This window comes from Oncorhynchus masou, chromosome 6 (assembly GCF_036934945.1).
Source record: "Oncorhynchus masou masou isolate Uvic2021 chromosome 6, UVic_Omas_1.1, whole genome shotgun sequence".
In the NCBI taxonomy this organism is placed as follows: domain Eukaryota; kingdom Metazoa; phylum Chordata; class Actinopteri; order Salmoniformes; family Salmonidae; genus Oncorhynchus; species Oncorhynchus masou.
Window position 1 is genome coordinate 36,053,243 of NC_088217.1, and position 17,742 is coordinate 36,070,984.

At 41.3% G+C, this 17,742-nt stretch overlaps 2 protein-coding genes across 2 annotated transcripts; one reads left to right on the forward strand and one right to left on the reverse strand.

Moving 5' to 3' along the window:
• The first annotated feature begins 3,560 nt into the window (after window positions 1-3,560).
• Window positions 3,561-7,132, forward strand: svbp (small vasohibin binding protein). The gene is made up of 3 exons (XM_064968560.1): window positions 3,561-3,658; window positions 3,964-4,116; window positions 4,427-7,132. Exons 2-3 carry the CDS (start codon window positions 4,003-4,005, stop codon window positions 4,511-4,513), a joined length of 201 nt encoding a protein of 66 aa, XP_064824632.1. The 5' UTR covers window positions 3,561-3,658; window positions 3,964-4,002; the 3' UTR covers window positions 4,514-7,132.
• A 1,937-nt stretch (window positions 7,133-9,069) lies between these two features.
• fbxo2 (F-box protein 2) lies at window positions 9,070-15,742 on the reverse strand. Its single transcript, XM_064968559.1, has 6 exons — window positions 15,603-15,742; window positions 10,673-10,744; window positions 10,401-10,527; window positions 10,115-10,207; window positions 9,880-10,018; window positions 9,070-9,801 (listed from the first exon to the last, which is right to left on the reverse strand). The coding sequence occupies exons 2-6, from the start codon at window positions 10,707-10,709 to the stop codon at window positions 9,667-9,669; spliced, it is 531 nt and encodes a 176-aa protein (XP_064824631.1). The 5' UTR covers window positions 10,710-10,744; window positions 15,603-15,742; the 3' UTR covers window positions 9,070-9,666.
• Window positions 15,743-17,742: the final 2,000 nt, after the last annotated feature.

Sequence of the window (17,742 nt, forward strand, 5' to 3'; positions counted from 1 at the left end):
AGAGACAGAGAGAGAGAGAAAGTGAGAGAGTAATATACTGACAGTATATGGGAGAATGTGTGTGTGTGTGTGGCAATGCAGTCCAATATCCACCCTGACAGAGCTGGCAGAAGCGAGCTGACCCCGGCTCGTGAGGTCGTTCCTAACCCATTTCCTGCCGGCTGGAGCTGGACTGTTTGTGATGGCGACACATCTCGCTCTGTTCGCGGGGCAGGTGTGGAGAGGGAGCAACTCCGTGTCTATGTGCATGCATGAGAGAGAGAGAGGCTCAGTTAGAAAGTTATTCTAGGCACAGTCAACCCAGTAAGTTATTTTTAGGATTGATGGAATGAGTGTGTGTTGTGCTGAATGACATTGTGTGTATGTATACCTACAGATTGCAAAGCAGGAAATGCAAACTTGTAGTGTATTTGAAGTTTCAAAATGTATAAACCTCTACAAAAATCTCCATGATATATAATCCACATAATAATTAATTTCCTGTTACTGCAGGATTATTTTCCTGCTGTAGCAAACTCACTCAAATTAAGATCCTACATCTGTATGTGCTTGCTTGTGTATGTGTGTGTTGGCATCAGAGCAGACTGGCAGGCTTGGCAAGGCTGTGGTAAGGCAGTGTATGTGGATGGTGGAAGGTGGCTGTGTAGGTCGTGTGAAAGAGCCGTCAGAGTGACGCTTTCCCTGAATTTGATATAGATCAACAAAGCTCCTAACAGAGTCACACCCCTATACCCTCCTCCTCCATACCTTTAATTTATCTACCCCTCCTCTGCTCCTCACCCCACAATACCCCTTCTCTACCTCGCCTCTCCACCTCCGTCCTCTATACATCTCTCCTCTTTCCACCTCATCTCACACTACCTCTTCTGTTTACCTCCTCTCTTTACCTCTCCTCTTTACCCTTCCTCCCTCTTTATCCCTCCTCTCTTTTCCTCTTTACTTACTCACTCCTCCACATTTCTACCAAAAGAATCCCACTGCGTGTGTGTGAGCTTGTGTATGTGTTTGGGATCAGTTGTTCCTTTCAGGATATTGTATTATTCCAGGGTGAGCACTCTCTTGAGTTTGGGGATCCAGGTAAACCATCGGAATGCCATCGGAATTCCATTGGACTTCCATGGGAATGCGGCGTGATAAATCTCACCGACACAGCCTTGCAAGAGGACACACATACCAAATTCTATAGGTTCGCTACAAAACACACATAGCCCCCCCAGCCTTACCGTCAGTGATATCATCAATTCTACGTGGACATTTATGAAGAGACATGTGTTCTCAGAATATTCTCCCACAAGACTCAGTGTCTTGGTGTTATTCTGTTCTTTACAGTAATGGATGTTCGTGTTGCCATGGTGATGAACATATACTGGGCCACCCCTGTGTGTGTGTGTGTGTGTGTGTGTGTGTGTGTGTGTGTGTGTGTGTGTGTGTGTGTGTGTGTGTGTGTGTGTGTGTGTGTGTGTGTGTGTGTGTGTGTGTGTGTGTGTGTGTGTAAGACAGGTGGGTCTGGGTGGTCTGTGGGGGTTTATATGTGAGTATGCCCTTCTCCGTGGTGACAGTAGACTCATGAACACATTGAATCTCCAGGGATAACAAAGGCTCCCAGCCTGAGACATACTCTCAGTCAAGCCACTCTCTGATTAAACACATATTTACGTGTACACACACATATCTCCTCCTCCTTCACAAAGATAAATACCTACAAAACAGCCCCCAAATTAAGTTATTGAATGATGTCACCTAGGTAATCAAAGCTAAGTTCAGTAAGGCATTAAACAGCTTCAGGAAGAAGCTACAGTATCTGATTGTTCACAGAATCTCTCCTATCCACATTCCTCACTTCACTGATCACACACTCATAAAAAATGTATAGTTGATGCTTAACTTCCACATGCATCTGGAAGGAAGAATATAATCGAATAGAGAAAACAAATATCCACATAGAGGCCTGCAGCTTTCTCCTCCTAATACTCACAGGCATCCACACCACAGATGTACAGAGCTGTGGATGAGGTGATCTGTGAACTGTAAAATATTTCACAGCGTGAAACCGAGTTTTGTGAGTGTACAAAACATTAGGAACATATGCTCTTTCCATGACATAGACCAGGGCTGCCCAACCCTCTTCCCGGAGATCTACCCTATTTTTGGTTTTCAGTTCAACCCTCTTCCTGGAGATCTACAGTCCTGTTGGTTTTCAGTCCAACCCTAATTTAACACACCTGATTCTACTAAATTAGCTACTCAACATGACCTGAACTAGCTGAATCAGATATGATAAATTAGGGTTGGACCGAAAACCAACAGGACAGTAGATCTCCAGGAAGAGGTTTGGACAGCCCTGACATAGACTGACCAGGATAATCCAGGTGAAAGCTATGATCTCTTATTGATGTCACCTGTTAAATCCACTTCAATCAGTGTAGATGAAGGGGAGGAGACAGGTTAAATAATTATTTTTAAGCCTTGAAACAATTGAAACTGCAACGCTGCTGGGTTTTCCCCCACTCAAAAGTTTCACTTGTGTATCAAGAATGGTCTACCACCCAAAGGACATCCTGCCAACTTGACACAACTGTGGAAAGCATTGGCCAGCATCCCTGTGGAACGCTTTTGACACCTTGTAGTCCATGCCCTGATGAATTGAGGCTATTGTGAGTACAAAAATTGGAAAGTGTTCCTAATGTTTTGTACACTCAGTATGTGTATATATATATATATATATATATATATATATATATATACTGAAACTGCCAAAATAGAGGAAAACATCAAGTGTCTTAATAGGGTGTTGGGCCACCACAAGCGAGTGTCTGGAACTCTATTGGACCGCTACAACAACATTCAACATTCTCAACAACATTTCCACCAGAAATTCCATAGTTTGGTTGATAGTGGTGGAAAATGACGTCTCAGTATTGGGTTGAGATATGGTGATTGATACAGCCATGGCATATGCCTTACATTGTTTTCATGCTCGTCAAACCATTCAGTGACCACTTGTGGCTGGGGGAATTCTCATCCTATAGGTCCTTAGCCAAAATGTTGGCCTGCCCAGCATTTTTATACATGACCCTAAGCATAATGGGACGTTAACTGCTTAATTAACTTGGGAACCACACATGTGTGGAAGCACCTGCTTTCAATATATTTTTTTATCTCTCATTTACTCAAGTCTTGCCATTATTTTGGCAGCTACTGTATGTATGTATGTATGTACATCATGTGACATCCACTTTCACCCAAATAAACTAAGGTAACCTATAAAAATTGATATGTTCAATACTGTAAATTACTCTTATCAGTGGAGCAAGAGCGACATCTTTTGGTCGATTATTAGTCATCTGTGTAGACTTTTGTCCTCTGGTATAAACTGCAACAGCAAATTAGATTTATGTGATTACAAAATGGATACATTAAGTTTATTCTAATGTGAATAAATAAAACTAAATACCGACGTTATTTGCCGTTGACTTGAATGGAAATAACAGCTATCTCAGGTAGGAACGAACGTTGGTACGTGTTATGACTGAACCATTCCGGGGTTATTTTCTGGTAACACACAGTTTCCTTCCAAACAGCTGTTTTACACCTCAGTGTTTGAACAGGCGACTGTTGTCTGCACTTTCTGTGTTGACAATCTGAGCTCTTATTGAACGTGAGTGTTTTTAAAACCAGATACATTTCAAATAAACGTAATTTGATTGTCTGTGTTTGTTTTTGTGCTAAAGCTGTGGCTAGCTAGCTGGCGAGTTTAAGTGCTCTCTGACTAACGTTAGTTGCTAACGTTAGAAGTGTAATGCTAGCTACAGTAGCAAATTTAGCTAGGTTAGGTAGCAAAGATGGCAGCTTACCGTGTTTGTTTGTGGACACAGTAGTATGAATTGTTGATCGCACTGTACATTTGTTATTTGTTCAAATGTTCACGTGATTACTTTGATTATGCTTTCAATCTTACTTCAGGCCGAGTCGTTGTGCTGTGGTGGCTGTCAGTCAGTAACCATGGAGCCCACCTGTCGCAAAGACAAAGTGAAGTTGAACTCCACTCCTACTCGCGGCGACAGGGCCAAGCAGAAATCCGCCCAGCAGGAACTGAAACAACGACAACGGGCAGAGGTAACGTCACAACAATGGCTTGCTTGGGTGGCAGTTTCTTTCAAACTAGCTAACTGACAAGAGTTGGTTAAATGGTCAGTCTTTTCCCACGTCTGTCAAACATGTCATTCGACAGTACGTACACAGGCTATAACTGGCTGCAATTCCATGGATGCTTACATTAGTTCCAACTGCTCAAGTTTTTGCAGAGGTCAAATGACATGTTTCAGTGACAAAGATAACCTACAATAGTTACCCTACATTCAACTTTTGACCCTGCTTTATGATGCCACTGCTAGTTGGCTGATCTTCAGTGTTGTGTGTATTTTAGATCTACGCCCTGAATAAGGTGATGACAGAGCTGGAGCAGCAGCAGTTTGAGGCCTTCTGTAAGCAAATGCAGTCCCAGGGAGAGTGACTGACAACCTCCCAATGGCAGCCCAGGACCATAAACCCTAACCTTCAGCAGCCCTGACCCACAGTTCAACTACAGTCTCAACCAGTAAAACAAGAGTATTTCTTACATATCATACAGACACGTTGAACTGTGAAGATTGCTGAGCGATTAACCGAGGGGTAATTTATTTTACATTTTTTAAACAAATTGACCTACTTGGGTTCAATTATTTGAATTCCTTTATTTTGTTTTCTGTGCACATTGCACAATTTCTCTAGAGATAAATCAGATCCTGTTTGAACTGTGCAATGTAGTAGGGAGTTGTAGTTTCCAACAGACCAATATTCAACTTAGTTTCGCGCTTAAAATGTACACCCCATAACTTCGATGACCATAATCCATTGCGCATTTACTTGTACGGTCTTTTATGCCTGCTCCAAAAGAGGCAGAAGAATGCACAATCATGAGGGGGATATAGAGAGCAGTTGTTACTTCGAGGTATCTCTACCTGAAAATAAATGATCTATTCTAAGTGATTGATATTCAGCAGTCATAAGTCTGCCTTATTTACTTTGAAGAACTACAAAATGTAGATTTTGTCAAAGCATATGCAGCAGCTCTATAGTGATGAGCTGTTGACTTGGAATGAAATAAGTCATAAAACAAATGTAATATACACAACTGAAATGTGAATAAATGGTTAAGTGATAAGCAGCAATGAGCAGTTACTACCATCATGGGACTTTGATTCATTGTTTTATTCTGTATTACAGCATTCAACCCAAATAATCAAAACCGAAATCCAAAACCTTTATTTTTTTAAATAATCAAACTGATCCCGAAACGACCTCAAAGCACTAATCGTTTAGCACTAACTGAATCATTTGCTGAGGGATATTTCCATCCTGGTCCTGTTATGCAGTGGTCGCCATAGACATGATAAGAATCATGTGGATCACTGGTGGTGTGCTCGCCGATTGCCTGTCCTCACGCGCTGAAACGGTTGTGTTTTCTGGTATGTGCAATGTTGTCACTGCCCCAGTCAAAACAGTTTTAGTGCATGGAGTGTAAGGACAATAACACGCAGACAGACTCAAACACTGGGGATACAGCCATTGGTTATCAACATGCTCCATAAGTTGTCATAAGTGGACATGTGTTGCATTGTGAATGTAACAAGACAAGATTATTGGCATATTCTAAGCTCAGCAAAAAAAAGAAGTTATTTTGTCAACTGTGCTTATTTTCAGCAAACTTAACATGTTTAAATATTTGTATGAACATAACAAGATTCAACAACTAAGACAAACTAAACAAATTCCACAGACATGTGACTAACAAAAATGGAAAAATGAGTCCCTGAACAAAGGAGGGGGGTGGCTCAAAATCAAAAGTAACAGTCAGTATCTGGTGTGGCCATCAGCTGCATTAAGTACTGTAGTACATCTCATCCTCATGGACTGCACCAGATTGGCCAGTTTTTGCTGTGAGATGTTACCCCACGCTTCCACCAAGGCACGGACATTTCTGGGTGGAATGGACCTAGCCGTCACCCTCATCCAACAGGTCCCAGACATGCTCAATGGGATTGATATCCGGGCTCTTTGCTGGCCATGGCAGAACACTGACATTCCTGTTTTGCAGGAAATCAATGAGCAGTATGGCTGGTGGCATTGTCATGCTGGAGGGTCATGTCAGGATGAGCCTGCAGGAAGGGTACCACACAAGGGAGGAGGATGTTTTTCCTGAAACGCACAGCGTTGCGATTGCCTGTAATAACAACAAACTCAGTCCCATGATGTTGTGACACACCACCCCAGACCACGGCGGGGTGGTTCTGTTAGGGTCTTAACGACCGTTCCACGGGTGTATGTTCATTAATTGCTTATGGTTCATTGAACAAGCATGGGAAACAGTGTTTAAACCCTTTACAATGAAGATCTGTGAAGTTATTTGGATATTTCCAAATTATCTTTGAAGACAGGGTCCTGAAAAAGGGACGTTTCTTTTTTTTTTTGCTGAGTTTATATACAGAGAAGGACTGTGTAATGAAGAGGTGTTCAGTCCCAGAGGGCCACATGGGATGGCCAGGCTTATTTGCGCCCCTACAGGACTAGATATGCCCACGCGTTGGTGTAATCTATTCATAAATATGGATGTTATGGATCTGAGGTGCTAGCACTTTTCTACTCCAAACCAAAGCTTAACATCACCCTTCTCCCCATATTGCCTAAAATACAAATCATGACCAAGATTCAAAGATTTAATGTTCATCTTTTGTGGAGTCCTAAAGTGAATGTCCACAGTGCAAATTCTAATATTCTTCCATCTAACTCAATCTACAGTATGTAAATATTAATGGTGCTTATGGTTACTGCTTAGTTTTAGACACATTTTTAGACTAGCCTATTGTTTGTGTACTAGGGCTATACAGCAATCTGTATAAAACAGGCTAATGTCACTGATACAGTTCTGTCAATTACTGTATCCTAGTTTAAGCTGTCCACTTCCACATCGTTATAGTGACACTTAACTGTAGGCCTACCACCTTTTTATTGTTCTGTTGGTTCATGTTTGATACACTGTCGTTCTGTTTTTAAAGCATGGTTTTAATAAATCTTATGGTGATTTGAAAATGTGCTATGGGTGTTTGATTCCAACCAATTTAGATATATCTACACAACTAACACTTGACTCCTTAATGTGTTTAATAAGACTTAGACTTGTCTGAGACTGAAACGATACCTGCCCCAAGAAGTGAGCATAACAGAACTGCTATTGACAGCTAGCAATGTGCATGATCATATCAAAAACACCCATCCCCTGTCTTTCCTACAGTTGATGTTTACATAGGTTAGAGTCAAACTCATTTTCCAACCACTCCACAAATTTCTTGTTAAACTATAGTTTTGGCAAGTTGGTTAGGACATCTACTTTGCATGACAAGTCATTTTTCCAACAATTGTTTAGACAGTGAGTTAAGTGAAATAATCTGCATCACAATTCCAGTTGGTCAGAAGTTTACATACACTGACTGTGCCTTTAAACAGTTTGGAAAATTCCAGAAAATGCCAGGGTTTAGAAGCTTCCGATAGGCTAACTGACATATGAGTCAATTGGAGGTGTACCTGTGGATGTTGTTCAAGGCTCACCTTCAAACTCAGTTCCTCTTTGCTTGACATCATGGGAAAATCAAAGGAAATAAGCAAAAACCTCAATTGTAGACCTCCACAAGTCTGGTTCATCCTTGGGAGCAATTTCCAAACACTTGAAGGTACCACATTCATCTGTACAAACAATAGTATGCAAGTATACACACCGTGGGACCACGCAGCCGTCATACTGCTCAGGAAGGAGAAGCGTTCTGTCTCCTAGAGATGAACATTGGTGTGCAAATCAATCCCATAACAGAAAAGGACCTTGTGAAGATGCTGAGGCGAACAGGTAGAAGTATCTATATCCACAGCAGAACAAGTCCTAGAAATCGACATAACCTGAAAGGCTGCTCAGCAAGGAAGAAGCCACTACTCCAAAACCACCATTAAAAAAGCCAGAATACGGTTTGGAACTGCACATGGGGACAAAGATTGTACTTTTTGGAGAAATGTCCTCTGGTCTGATGAAACAAATAGAACTGTTTGGCCATAATGACCGTTTGGCCAACCGTGAAGCACGGGGGTGGCAGCATCATGTTGTGGGGATGCTTTGCTGCAGGAGAGACTGCACTTCACAAAATAAATGGCATCAAGGAAGGGAAATTATTTGGATATATTGAAGCAACATCTCAAGACATCAGTCAGGAAGTTAAAGCTTGGTCGCAAATGGGTCTTCCAAATGGACAATGACCCTAAGCAAACTTCCAAAGTTGTGGCAAAATGGCTTAAGGACAACAAAGTCAAGGTATTGGAGTGGCCATAAAAGCCCTGACCTCAATCTTATAGAACATTTGTGGGCAGAACTGAAAAAGCGAGCAATGAGGCCTACAAACCTGACTCAGTTACACCAGCTCTGTCAGGAGGAATGGGCCAGAATTCAACCAACTTATTGTGGGAAACTTGTGGAAAGCTACCTGAAACGTTTGACCCAAGTTAAAGAATTTAAAGGCAATGCTACCAAATACTAATTGAGTGTATGTAAACTTCTGACCAACTGGGAATGTGATGAAAGAAATAAAACAACTATTATTCTGACATGTGTTATGAGAATAAGCTTTCTTTCTCTGTAGTGTCTGCCGGTGGCATCAGTTATCACACCTTTCTCTGTAACCCCTCATCACTCCTATGTCCCTTCATAATGACAGCTTTACATTGCTCTAGAAATTCCTCTTCTCCCATAATGACTCCATCGTGTCACGCAAACACATACATGTAGAGAGAGATACACGCATACATACCAATGTGTTCCACAGACAGATTCGGTGCGAGCGTGTTGATCCTGAATGGAGAGATCAGATTGCAAAACTCCTCTTACAATGGAAGTACATTTTATGGCAAATTAAGACATGCTATGACGGCTTTATGATTGACCTACATGGATATTAAGTTGAAAATGTAATACAGGAACAGACTAGGCAAATCCATGATTGATTGACTTTATTTGGCTCTCATTTGCATTGTGAATAACCTGAAAAGTGAACCTGGTTAGTGTGATTTTGATACAGTTCGGATCAAAATAATGCATATGTTACACTCCTAATCTGAGGTGTTACAGCCATTCTAATCATTGGTTACAACCTCTGTATGTATGATCAGTGATCACTCTGCAATGAACCCTTACACACCACTTAACCTAGAAAAGAAACCACCAGAACAAACCATCTGTCCATAGGTAGCAGTTAGTAGACCCTCACGCAATCTAGTGTGAGTCATTTATAACTCATTCATAACTGTTTATAAAGCTACACTGGGAGAATATTTCATCTGTATACTATAATGGTTTCCACAGTGTTATTGAGCACTAAGGGGCCAAGCTTGCAGGTCTTGCTCATGCCATACGTTTCTGAAGCAGCTATTGAGTGGATACTACTGTATTTTAGGCATACATTTTTATGCTTGACTTTGTATTTACTGCTATGTAAGGATGGTGCACAGGGCATTGCTGGTCCTCTAAAATCCTCCTTTTTGTCCTCAATTTCCCTCTCTCCTCCTTTCCATACCTGCCACCCTCTTCCCCTCTCAGGTCTCTACAATAACAGAGCTCCCAGTGACTCGAACTCCAAACCAGCCGTCCCAGTACTTGGTGTCCTGTCCTCCATGTTCAAATGAGATGAAGCGCAGGCCAGGACCGTAATCATTGAAAGTGTGGTTCACCTGGAAATAAGACAAAAATGAGAAATGGATGTGACGAGAAGTGATCATATTATGCTATTTTGAGCTTTCCCACGATACCTGTTTCCAGGAGCAGTCATCGCAATCTGGGTCCAGGGTGACTGATTCTGGTTTAAATTCCTGAAGAATTTCCTCATTCTCATCCAACAGACACACTGTCAACTGGTAGGTGCACCCACAGTCTGTCCTCCCACTGTACCTACATATACACACACACACATTTCTTGCTGGTGTTAGCTGAACTGAAACGGCTGTCCTAAACGATATGTGGATGTCTGTTTGCATTATGTCTCACCAGTCTTCCACACTGACAGCTGGCTGGGCAGCGAGGTCATCAGGAGTGTAGCCCTCTGCCACTAGGTCAACCACCTGCCTCTTCAGACACAGCCTAACACACAGAGAGACACACCCCACAATGGTTTTAAAAACGCTGATTGGTGTAAGGGAGGTTCCACCATATTTCCTGCACTACTCCAATCCTTTTTTATCCATGAACGATTGCACACATCAGAGAGGAGGATTGTGAATTGGACAGCAGTCTATACACAGGCCCCATTTTGTGACCATGTTCAGTTACTCACTCAAAGGAGGTGCTGAAGTATTTGGTCACTCCATCATCACCGAAGTTGTAGCCACAGTCTCCCGGCATCTCTTCCACCTGCCATTGGCTTCCGCCATTCTCTGTCAGCTCCCAGAATTCCATCTGCTCTGGGAGGAAAGTGTTGAGTCACTCTCTGCCGACACCATCAACAGTCAAATGAGAGTCACTCTTCTGAAAGTACTATGGAGAATGACTATTGGAAATGTGCGTTCATCTATCCCTACAGACAGACAGGCAGGTGTGTTCTTATACCTTCCCCAGCTGGGTTCTTCAGTAGATTCCTGGCCATGACTGGAGTTGGTGGGGTGGCTGTGGAGGCAGTGTCTGCATGACAGGGAAATACACACACACACTTATTTGTTATTCTTATACATATTTTTTTAACTGCATTGTTGGTTAGGGGCTCGTAAGTAAGCATTTCACTGTAAGGTCTACTACACCTGTTGTATTCGGCGCATGTGACTAATAAAATTTCATATGATGCAGTTTTTTTGTGTTCTGTTCACCCCTAATGTCCATTTTGTTTTGTGGATTGGGCAAGGGGTTCGATGTAGAAGGAAATGAGGAGTGGGGATAGTAGGCAACCTTGTCTTGCTCTCCTTTCTATGTTTATTTGTTAGTTGTCCATTTACTTCCACTGTAGCATGACATTTGCAGTATAGAGTTAGGATGATTCTACTTGATTCGTGGCATAAATAAGTCCCAGTTTAGAGTCATGCTTTTTCCGCATTGAGGTTTACTAGAGGTATCTTTTCTATGTCTATAGTAATTATGATATGGAAGGTTCTTATTATATTGAGTTTGTCTATTTCGTATAAGGCCAGTTTGATTTAGGTTGACAGGTAAAAGGTACTAGGTCTCAGCCATATCATTTAGGGTCAGTATTGAAGACAATGGTTGGTCTAGACCAGGGATGGGGACCTGGTGGCCTCCCTTTTGTAGACTTAAGGACCAATTTGTTTGGAACTCAGTTTGGTTCTCAACTTACTGTTGAGAGTTAGAATATACAAAGTGCAATTTTGTAATGTGGTTGTGCATCAGCAGTCACTCAATTAGCCCAGGTCAGCAGAACATTTTTAGATACTCTAGCGGCTAGCTAACCTATCAATCTAAACTTGATGTAAGCATGGTCGAATTACTGCAGTGGGTTGGGCCCAATGATCATCAGTTATCATATTAAAAACTGCAAACATTTGCCTCCAGCCTATGGGAAAATGTGTGGAATTGCAGCAAATGTTTTGATACTATTCCTGGGGTCCACAAAAAAAAACAAAAAAAACATGACAAGTAACAAAACACTGAGTCACACATTTAAAATACAAACAATACAATCAACACAACTAAAACAATGTGTATGTGTGTGTTTTGTCACCGCCGTTCCATGAGATGTTGTTTAATCCGTTTTTTAAATGTCATTTTACTGTGCGTTGCCGTGACTTAGTTTTGGACTTGGGGACGGTGATGAGACCCTGATGGCATGTCTTGTGGGAAATGTATGTGTGTTTGAGCTGAATGTTATTTGATTATGCAGACAACAGTAATATTTCTCATAAAACTAGAAGAGATGCAGTTAATCTCATCAGCCCTCAACTTAGAAAGACTGGCATGCATGTTGTTGATGTTCGTTCTGTAGGGCTCCTAAGTGGTGCAGCGGTCTAAGGCACTGCATCTCAGTGCAAGAGGCGTCACTAAAGTCACTGGTTTGATTCCTGGCTGAATCACATCTGGCCTTGATTGGGTGTGTAATAGGGCGAATTTACAATGCTGCTCTGGTTTCCAGATCTCGCTTTGCTGCACTTGAACATATTACCGGACATAAATCAAGACGGGACAAGACCAGGCAACGAGTAGAGTTGATTTGTGTCAAAAACTCAGATCATCTTTTTATAAAGAGACATACAGTTGAAGTCGGAAGTTCACATACACTTAGGTTAAAACTCCTAGAGATTAACGTACCTTGGTGCAAATCAATCCCAAATCAATCCCAGAACAACAGCAAAGGACCTTGTGAAGATGCTGGAGGAATCCACAGTAAAATGAGTCCGAAATCGACATAACCTGAAAGGTCGCTCAGCAAGGAAGAAGCCAATGCGCCAAAACCGGCACAAAAAAAGCCAGAATACGGTTTGCAACTGCACATGTGGACAAATATCGTACTTTTTGGAGAAATGTCCTCTGGTCTGATGAAACAAAAATCGAACTGTTTGGCCATAATGACCATTGTTATGTTTGGAGGAAAAAGGGGAGGCTTGCAAGCCAAAGAAACCCATCCCAACCGTGAAGCACGGGGGTGGCAGCATCATGTTGTGGGGGTGCTTTGCTGCAGGAAGGACTGGTGCACTTCACAAAATAGATGGCATCATGAGTCAGAACAATTATGTGGATATATTGAAGCAACATCTCAAGACATCAGTCAGGAAGTTAAAGCTTGGTTGCAAATGGATCTTCCAAATGGACAATGACCCCAAGCATACTTCCAAAGTTGTGGCAAAATGGCTTAAGCCCTGACCTCAATTCTATAGAACATTTTTGGGCAGAACTGAAAATGCGTGTGCGAGCAAGGAGGCCTACAAACCTGACTCAGTTACATCAGCTCTGTCAGGAGGAATGGGCCAAAATTCACCCAACTTATTGTGGGAAGCTTGTGGAAGGCTACCCGAAACGTTTGACCCAAGTTAAACAATTCAAAGGCAATGCAACCAAATACTAATTGAGCGTGTGTGAACTTCTGACCCACTGGGAATGTGATGAAAGAAATAAAAGCTGAAATAATTATCTTTACTATTATTGTGACAATTCACATTCTTAAAATAAGGTGGTGATCCTAACTGACCTAAGACAGTGAATTTTTACAAGGATTAAATGTCAGGAATTGTGAAAAACTGAGTTTAAATGTATTTGGCTATGGTGTACTGTATCTCTCCATATCTTCACAACAATTTTGTCATTATGCGAGTCGTCCAGCTATGTTGTTATCGCTCATGAGTGTGCAGATCAGCATTGGGTTAAGGTAATAGTACTGTTTCCTCTCTCTCACATACAAACCTCTACAGTGAATGTATGCCACTTCTTTGCGGATGCCCCTGGCACAGAGCACAGAGCGAGCGGTTGCCTGGGTACCCAGCACTGGGCAACTTTTATGTTGGGATCAGTTTGTGCATAGTTCTTTGAATAGATGGCTTTGAGTTAGGCCCTGGGAGATCTCACTGGACAGAGATTCTCACAGGAAAACACTGTGCAGCCATTCTTCTACAAGTATGGTACACTGCACATTCTATGTAGTGAATAGATTGTGGGTGTATGGGGAAGGGAATGGTTGAGGAGTAAAGTGGGGACAGTCATGTATAATACCATGGCTTTACACAACTAGTGTGCATCTCAAAGCGGTGTCCTTTCCTCATGTTCCATTGCAGATGAGATGAAACCACTTTAGACTACTGAGGCGTACCAGTGACACGGTACTGTATGTAAAGACTCAGATGCCCATTGAGATGCAGAGCAAAAGACATAGTACCACGCCCCAAACTCATCCACCCTACCCACCCACTGAAAATGCCTATGCAGCACCCCTTCCCCTCTCCCAGAGAAAGAATAACTATACTGTACACTGGCCTCCTATACTATCTTACATCCTTTATCTCCCTGTCGAGATCAGGAAAAATGTGGAGTATCTCAATACGATGTGCAAGTGATGTCATCCTACTTTCGGGTCCTGTCCCCTAATCTTTTGAATGGGCTTGACCATTATATCATCAAATTCATGAACACAGTCATTTAAAATATTTATAAAAATATATGAATGTTTGAATTAATTTACTTCTCAGATGCCTTTTATTACGTGTTTGCACTGAAGACCCCTGATGTGTTTTTGCCCATTGAATACCCCTCAAAAAGCCTACAAAGGTTACTTCCAAGAAAACGACATGTCACTTTCATATCGTATAGTCTAAAGTGGCTTCCTCTCATTTCATTTGCACTGACTACCTGCACTGGTCTGAAAACACAGGCAAGTTGACATCAAGCATTTGTTTTCATGTGTACAGTTCTCACAATAATAGAGATGAAAAACAGGAGAGCAGCACACCACTTAGACCAGGGATCATAATTTTTTTCTTGAGCAGATGGACGGGGGGCCGGGAACATAATTACAAATAATTTATAGACTGCTAAAAGCCCAAATTGATATAATTTTTTACTGAAACATAATCATTTCAAACCTTGCATACGATAAAGTGTCTCTATTATGCATGGGAATACTTGGGAACAGATTTCTTAAAATCACTTGGAGCTGATTTCCTGGTGTTTTTACAGTCTTTTATGCACAACAGTGAAAATTGCACAAATAAATTGATGCCGTGTGACACCCTCAGCCCTGCTTTGAGTGCTTAGAAAAAGTTCTTTATAAATCCCAATCCAGGATTATCAGTGCTCCATTCCGGTTTATCAAAATGTACCGGTCCATTGCACCCAGTCAGCCCCAGAAATGCTCACTTAATACCCTGTCTGCTGACCGGGTATTAAGCACTGTAACAGTAATCCAAATGCAATCTATACGTACAGCATACACACAGGATGAATTTACACAGGATATATCTACTGCTGTACATATCATTCTTAGTATATTCGAGTGAGCAATGTCAAGAATCTAGTATATAAATGAATATGCGGATTGTATACACAGTGGAACTAAAATGCAGTCAATGTACATTAGCAGAAATATTAGAATGAGCTATGTTGAGAATACAGTAATAAAGTGATAGCATAACCGTGATAAACACGGGACCCTGCATTGAAATGGAGGGTAATGGAGATGGGCACTGCATAGATTTTCAATTGGTCAGAATGACAACCAACCATGATACAGTACGTCAGGGCAGATCCGCAGCCAAAGATCATCTCAGGCCAAAAGAAAGAGTAATTTACCCAAACTGGCAAAAAAACAGTCTATGGGCAAACTCAAATGGTCTTTTCGATAAATAAGAATAAGTGTGCAGGAATCTGATCTCACAGTGTCTACGTAATGCTGTATTGCTTTTCCTTCGTCACAGCTACAAGCAGAAACTACTGACTCATATACTGTACTGAGAATGGACATCCGGTCTCAGATACAGACAGCAATTATCAACATTCTCTATGATAGCACACTCTGCCTCGTTGAAAAACACAACCGAAAAGACTGTACCTTTTAATCACAGGCAGAAAACGAAAGATCAGTCTACCACCTCTCCCTCTCCCTCTTTGTTTTGCTGCTGCTTCTAGATCTCTCGGACACTCGAGCTCCACTGCAGGGTAGCACCGCCCTGCCTGTGTGGGTTATATAGTGAACACACACACTGCTCCTAGTGACTGTTATTCAGAATACACACACAAACTGTGCGAGAGAGGTTCAAACCTGGGCCCCGTGTCAGAAAGCAGGTTTAACAAACTCTGAGTTTAAACCTGTACTATGGGTTGACGAACTCTGAGCTGTCAAACTCTTGAGATTTCGGTTTCAGAACAAGTGACAACAGTTAGTTCAATCAACTCTGGGTAAAGTTAACCCTGAGTAAAGCACTTGCATGAGGAGATAAAACGCCCTCGTCAATGGAACCCAGATAACATGATTCATCATGGCAACAGGAGAAAAAAAGGCTTCAACCTGTGAATGCGTTTGCAGAATGTGAGTATATATTTAAGAAAAAAAAAACAATACGGTAGCAGCATTGACCGAGTCAATGCGTGAGTATTAATTGAAAAAAAGGAAAAGTTTTATCTCGAGTGTTCCACTTATTCAACATTTGTGTGTGTGTGTGTGTGTATAAAACGTACATGTCAGCAACTGAAGATGAAATATAAAAATATACTTCAAACAAGTAAGGTATCATTTACAAGAAATAATTACAAGAAATTGTGATGTTGTTTAGCCTACCCTACCTAATTAAACAGCATTCAGTGGCTACATTCATGTGATATATTTAATAGTGATAACGTTGCTGCGGGCCGGGCTCAGAGTCAGGGTAAGGGGTCAGCAAATAGGGCTGGCAGGGGTACCCTCTATCACCGAGCAAGTAACTATTGAACGGTCCTATGATCATATGAGGATACAGTTTACATTTTCAGTTGCAATAGGAGGAAACAAAATATTGTTTGTAATAGGATATAGCTATAAATATATATAAACGTACCACGGGCAAAGCTAGCGCTCAGTGTACACACACGAAAAATTCACGAGTCATGCACAGACCCAGGCCACTTTGCTTCCACGTTGCTGATGATGTGGGCTGCATCATATATGATCTTCCCCATGCAGATGTAACCGATGCCGGGTTGGGGCTTATACAGAACAGTAATTACTTCACAACACATCTAGTGCAGTTCAAAATAAAATTAAAATAAATAATCAAAAAATCTAATTTTATTCGTCACATACACATGGTTAGCAGATGTTAATGCGAGTGTAGCGAAATGCGTGTGCTTCTAGTTCCGACAATGCAGTCATAACCAACAAGTAATCTAACTAACAATTCCAAAACTACTGTCTTATACACACAAGTGTAAGGGGATAAAGAATATGTACATAAATATATATGAATGAGTGATGGTACAGAGCGGCATAGGCAAGATACAGTAGATGGTATCGAGTACAGTATATACATATGAGATGAGTATGTAAACAAAGTGGCATAGTTAAAGTGGCTAGTGATACATGTATTACATAAAGATGCAGTAGATGATATAGAGTACAGTATATACCCTACATTATTAATCTCATATGTATACGTATGTAAACATTATATTAGGTAGCATTGTTTAAAGTGGCTAGTGATATATTTTACATTTCCCAATTCTTTCATTTGGAATGCTAAAGGCTACTGTTTAGGCCTACCTGCACATTAATGCTGTGGAAAGATTTCCTGTTCACATAATCTCCTTCAGTTACCGAAGGAGCTGTGATAGGAATATGAGTGCCATCTATGCAGCCAATCACACCTGGAAACTCTAAAATATATCAAGTGAACTGATTAGTGCTTCGCTTCTAATCTCAAACTTCATACTAAATAAATCAATTATTGCTTAGACTGAAACCTGCAATTATGTGGAATTCTTATTTGCTGGGTCTGTGACTAGGAGACACCACAAAAGTGTACAGTAAACGTTTCAGTGTAAGAGTCACATTTCTGACAACCCGACAGACAGTTGCCTTGGAAATATGCCCAGCGTCAATGATGCTATATAGAAAACTCCTTTTGGCAAAAAAAAAACGAAGTGCAACACAAAGAATTTGTTCCGAACTGAGAGCATGTCCACGATGTGTCATATGAGAACATTGTTCAGATGAATAA

What these genes read in the sequence shown, in the direction of transcription:
- fbxo2 (XM_064968559.1), bottom strand. Translation starts at nt 10,709, where the DNA reads ATGGCCAGGAATCTACTGAAGAACCCAGCTGGGGAAG. An exon ending in TACTTCAGCACCTCCTTTGA is followed by an intron (nt 10,208 to 10,400) that starts GTGAGTAACTGA and finishes TCTGTGTGTTAG; the next exon opens with GCTGTGTCTGAAGAGGCAGG. An exon ending in GCTGTCAGTGTGGAAGACTG is followed by an intron (nt 10,019 to 10,114) that starts GTGAGACATAAT and finishes GTGTATATGTAG; the next exon opens with GTACAGTGGGAGGACAGACT.
- svbp (XM_064968560.1), top strand. Translation starts at nt 4,003, where the DNA reads ATGGAGCCCACCTGTCGCAAAGACAAAGTGAAGTTGAACTCCACTCCT. An exon ending in AACAACGACAACGGGCAGAG is followed by an intron (nt 4,117 to 4,426) that starts GTAACGTCACAA and finishes TGTGTATTTTAG; the next exon opens with ATCTACGCCCTGAATAAGGT.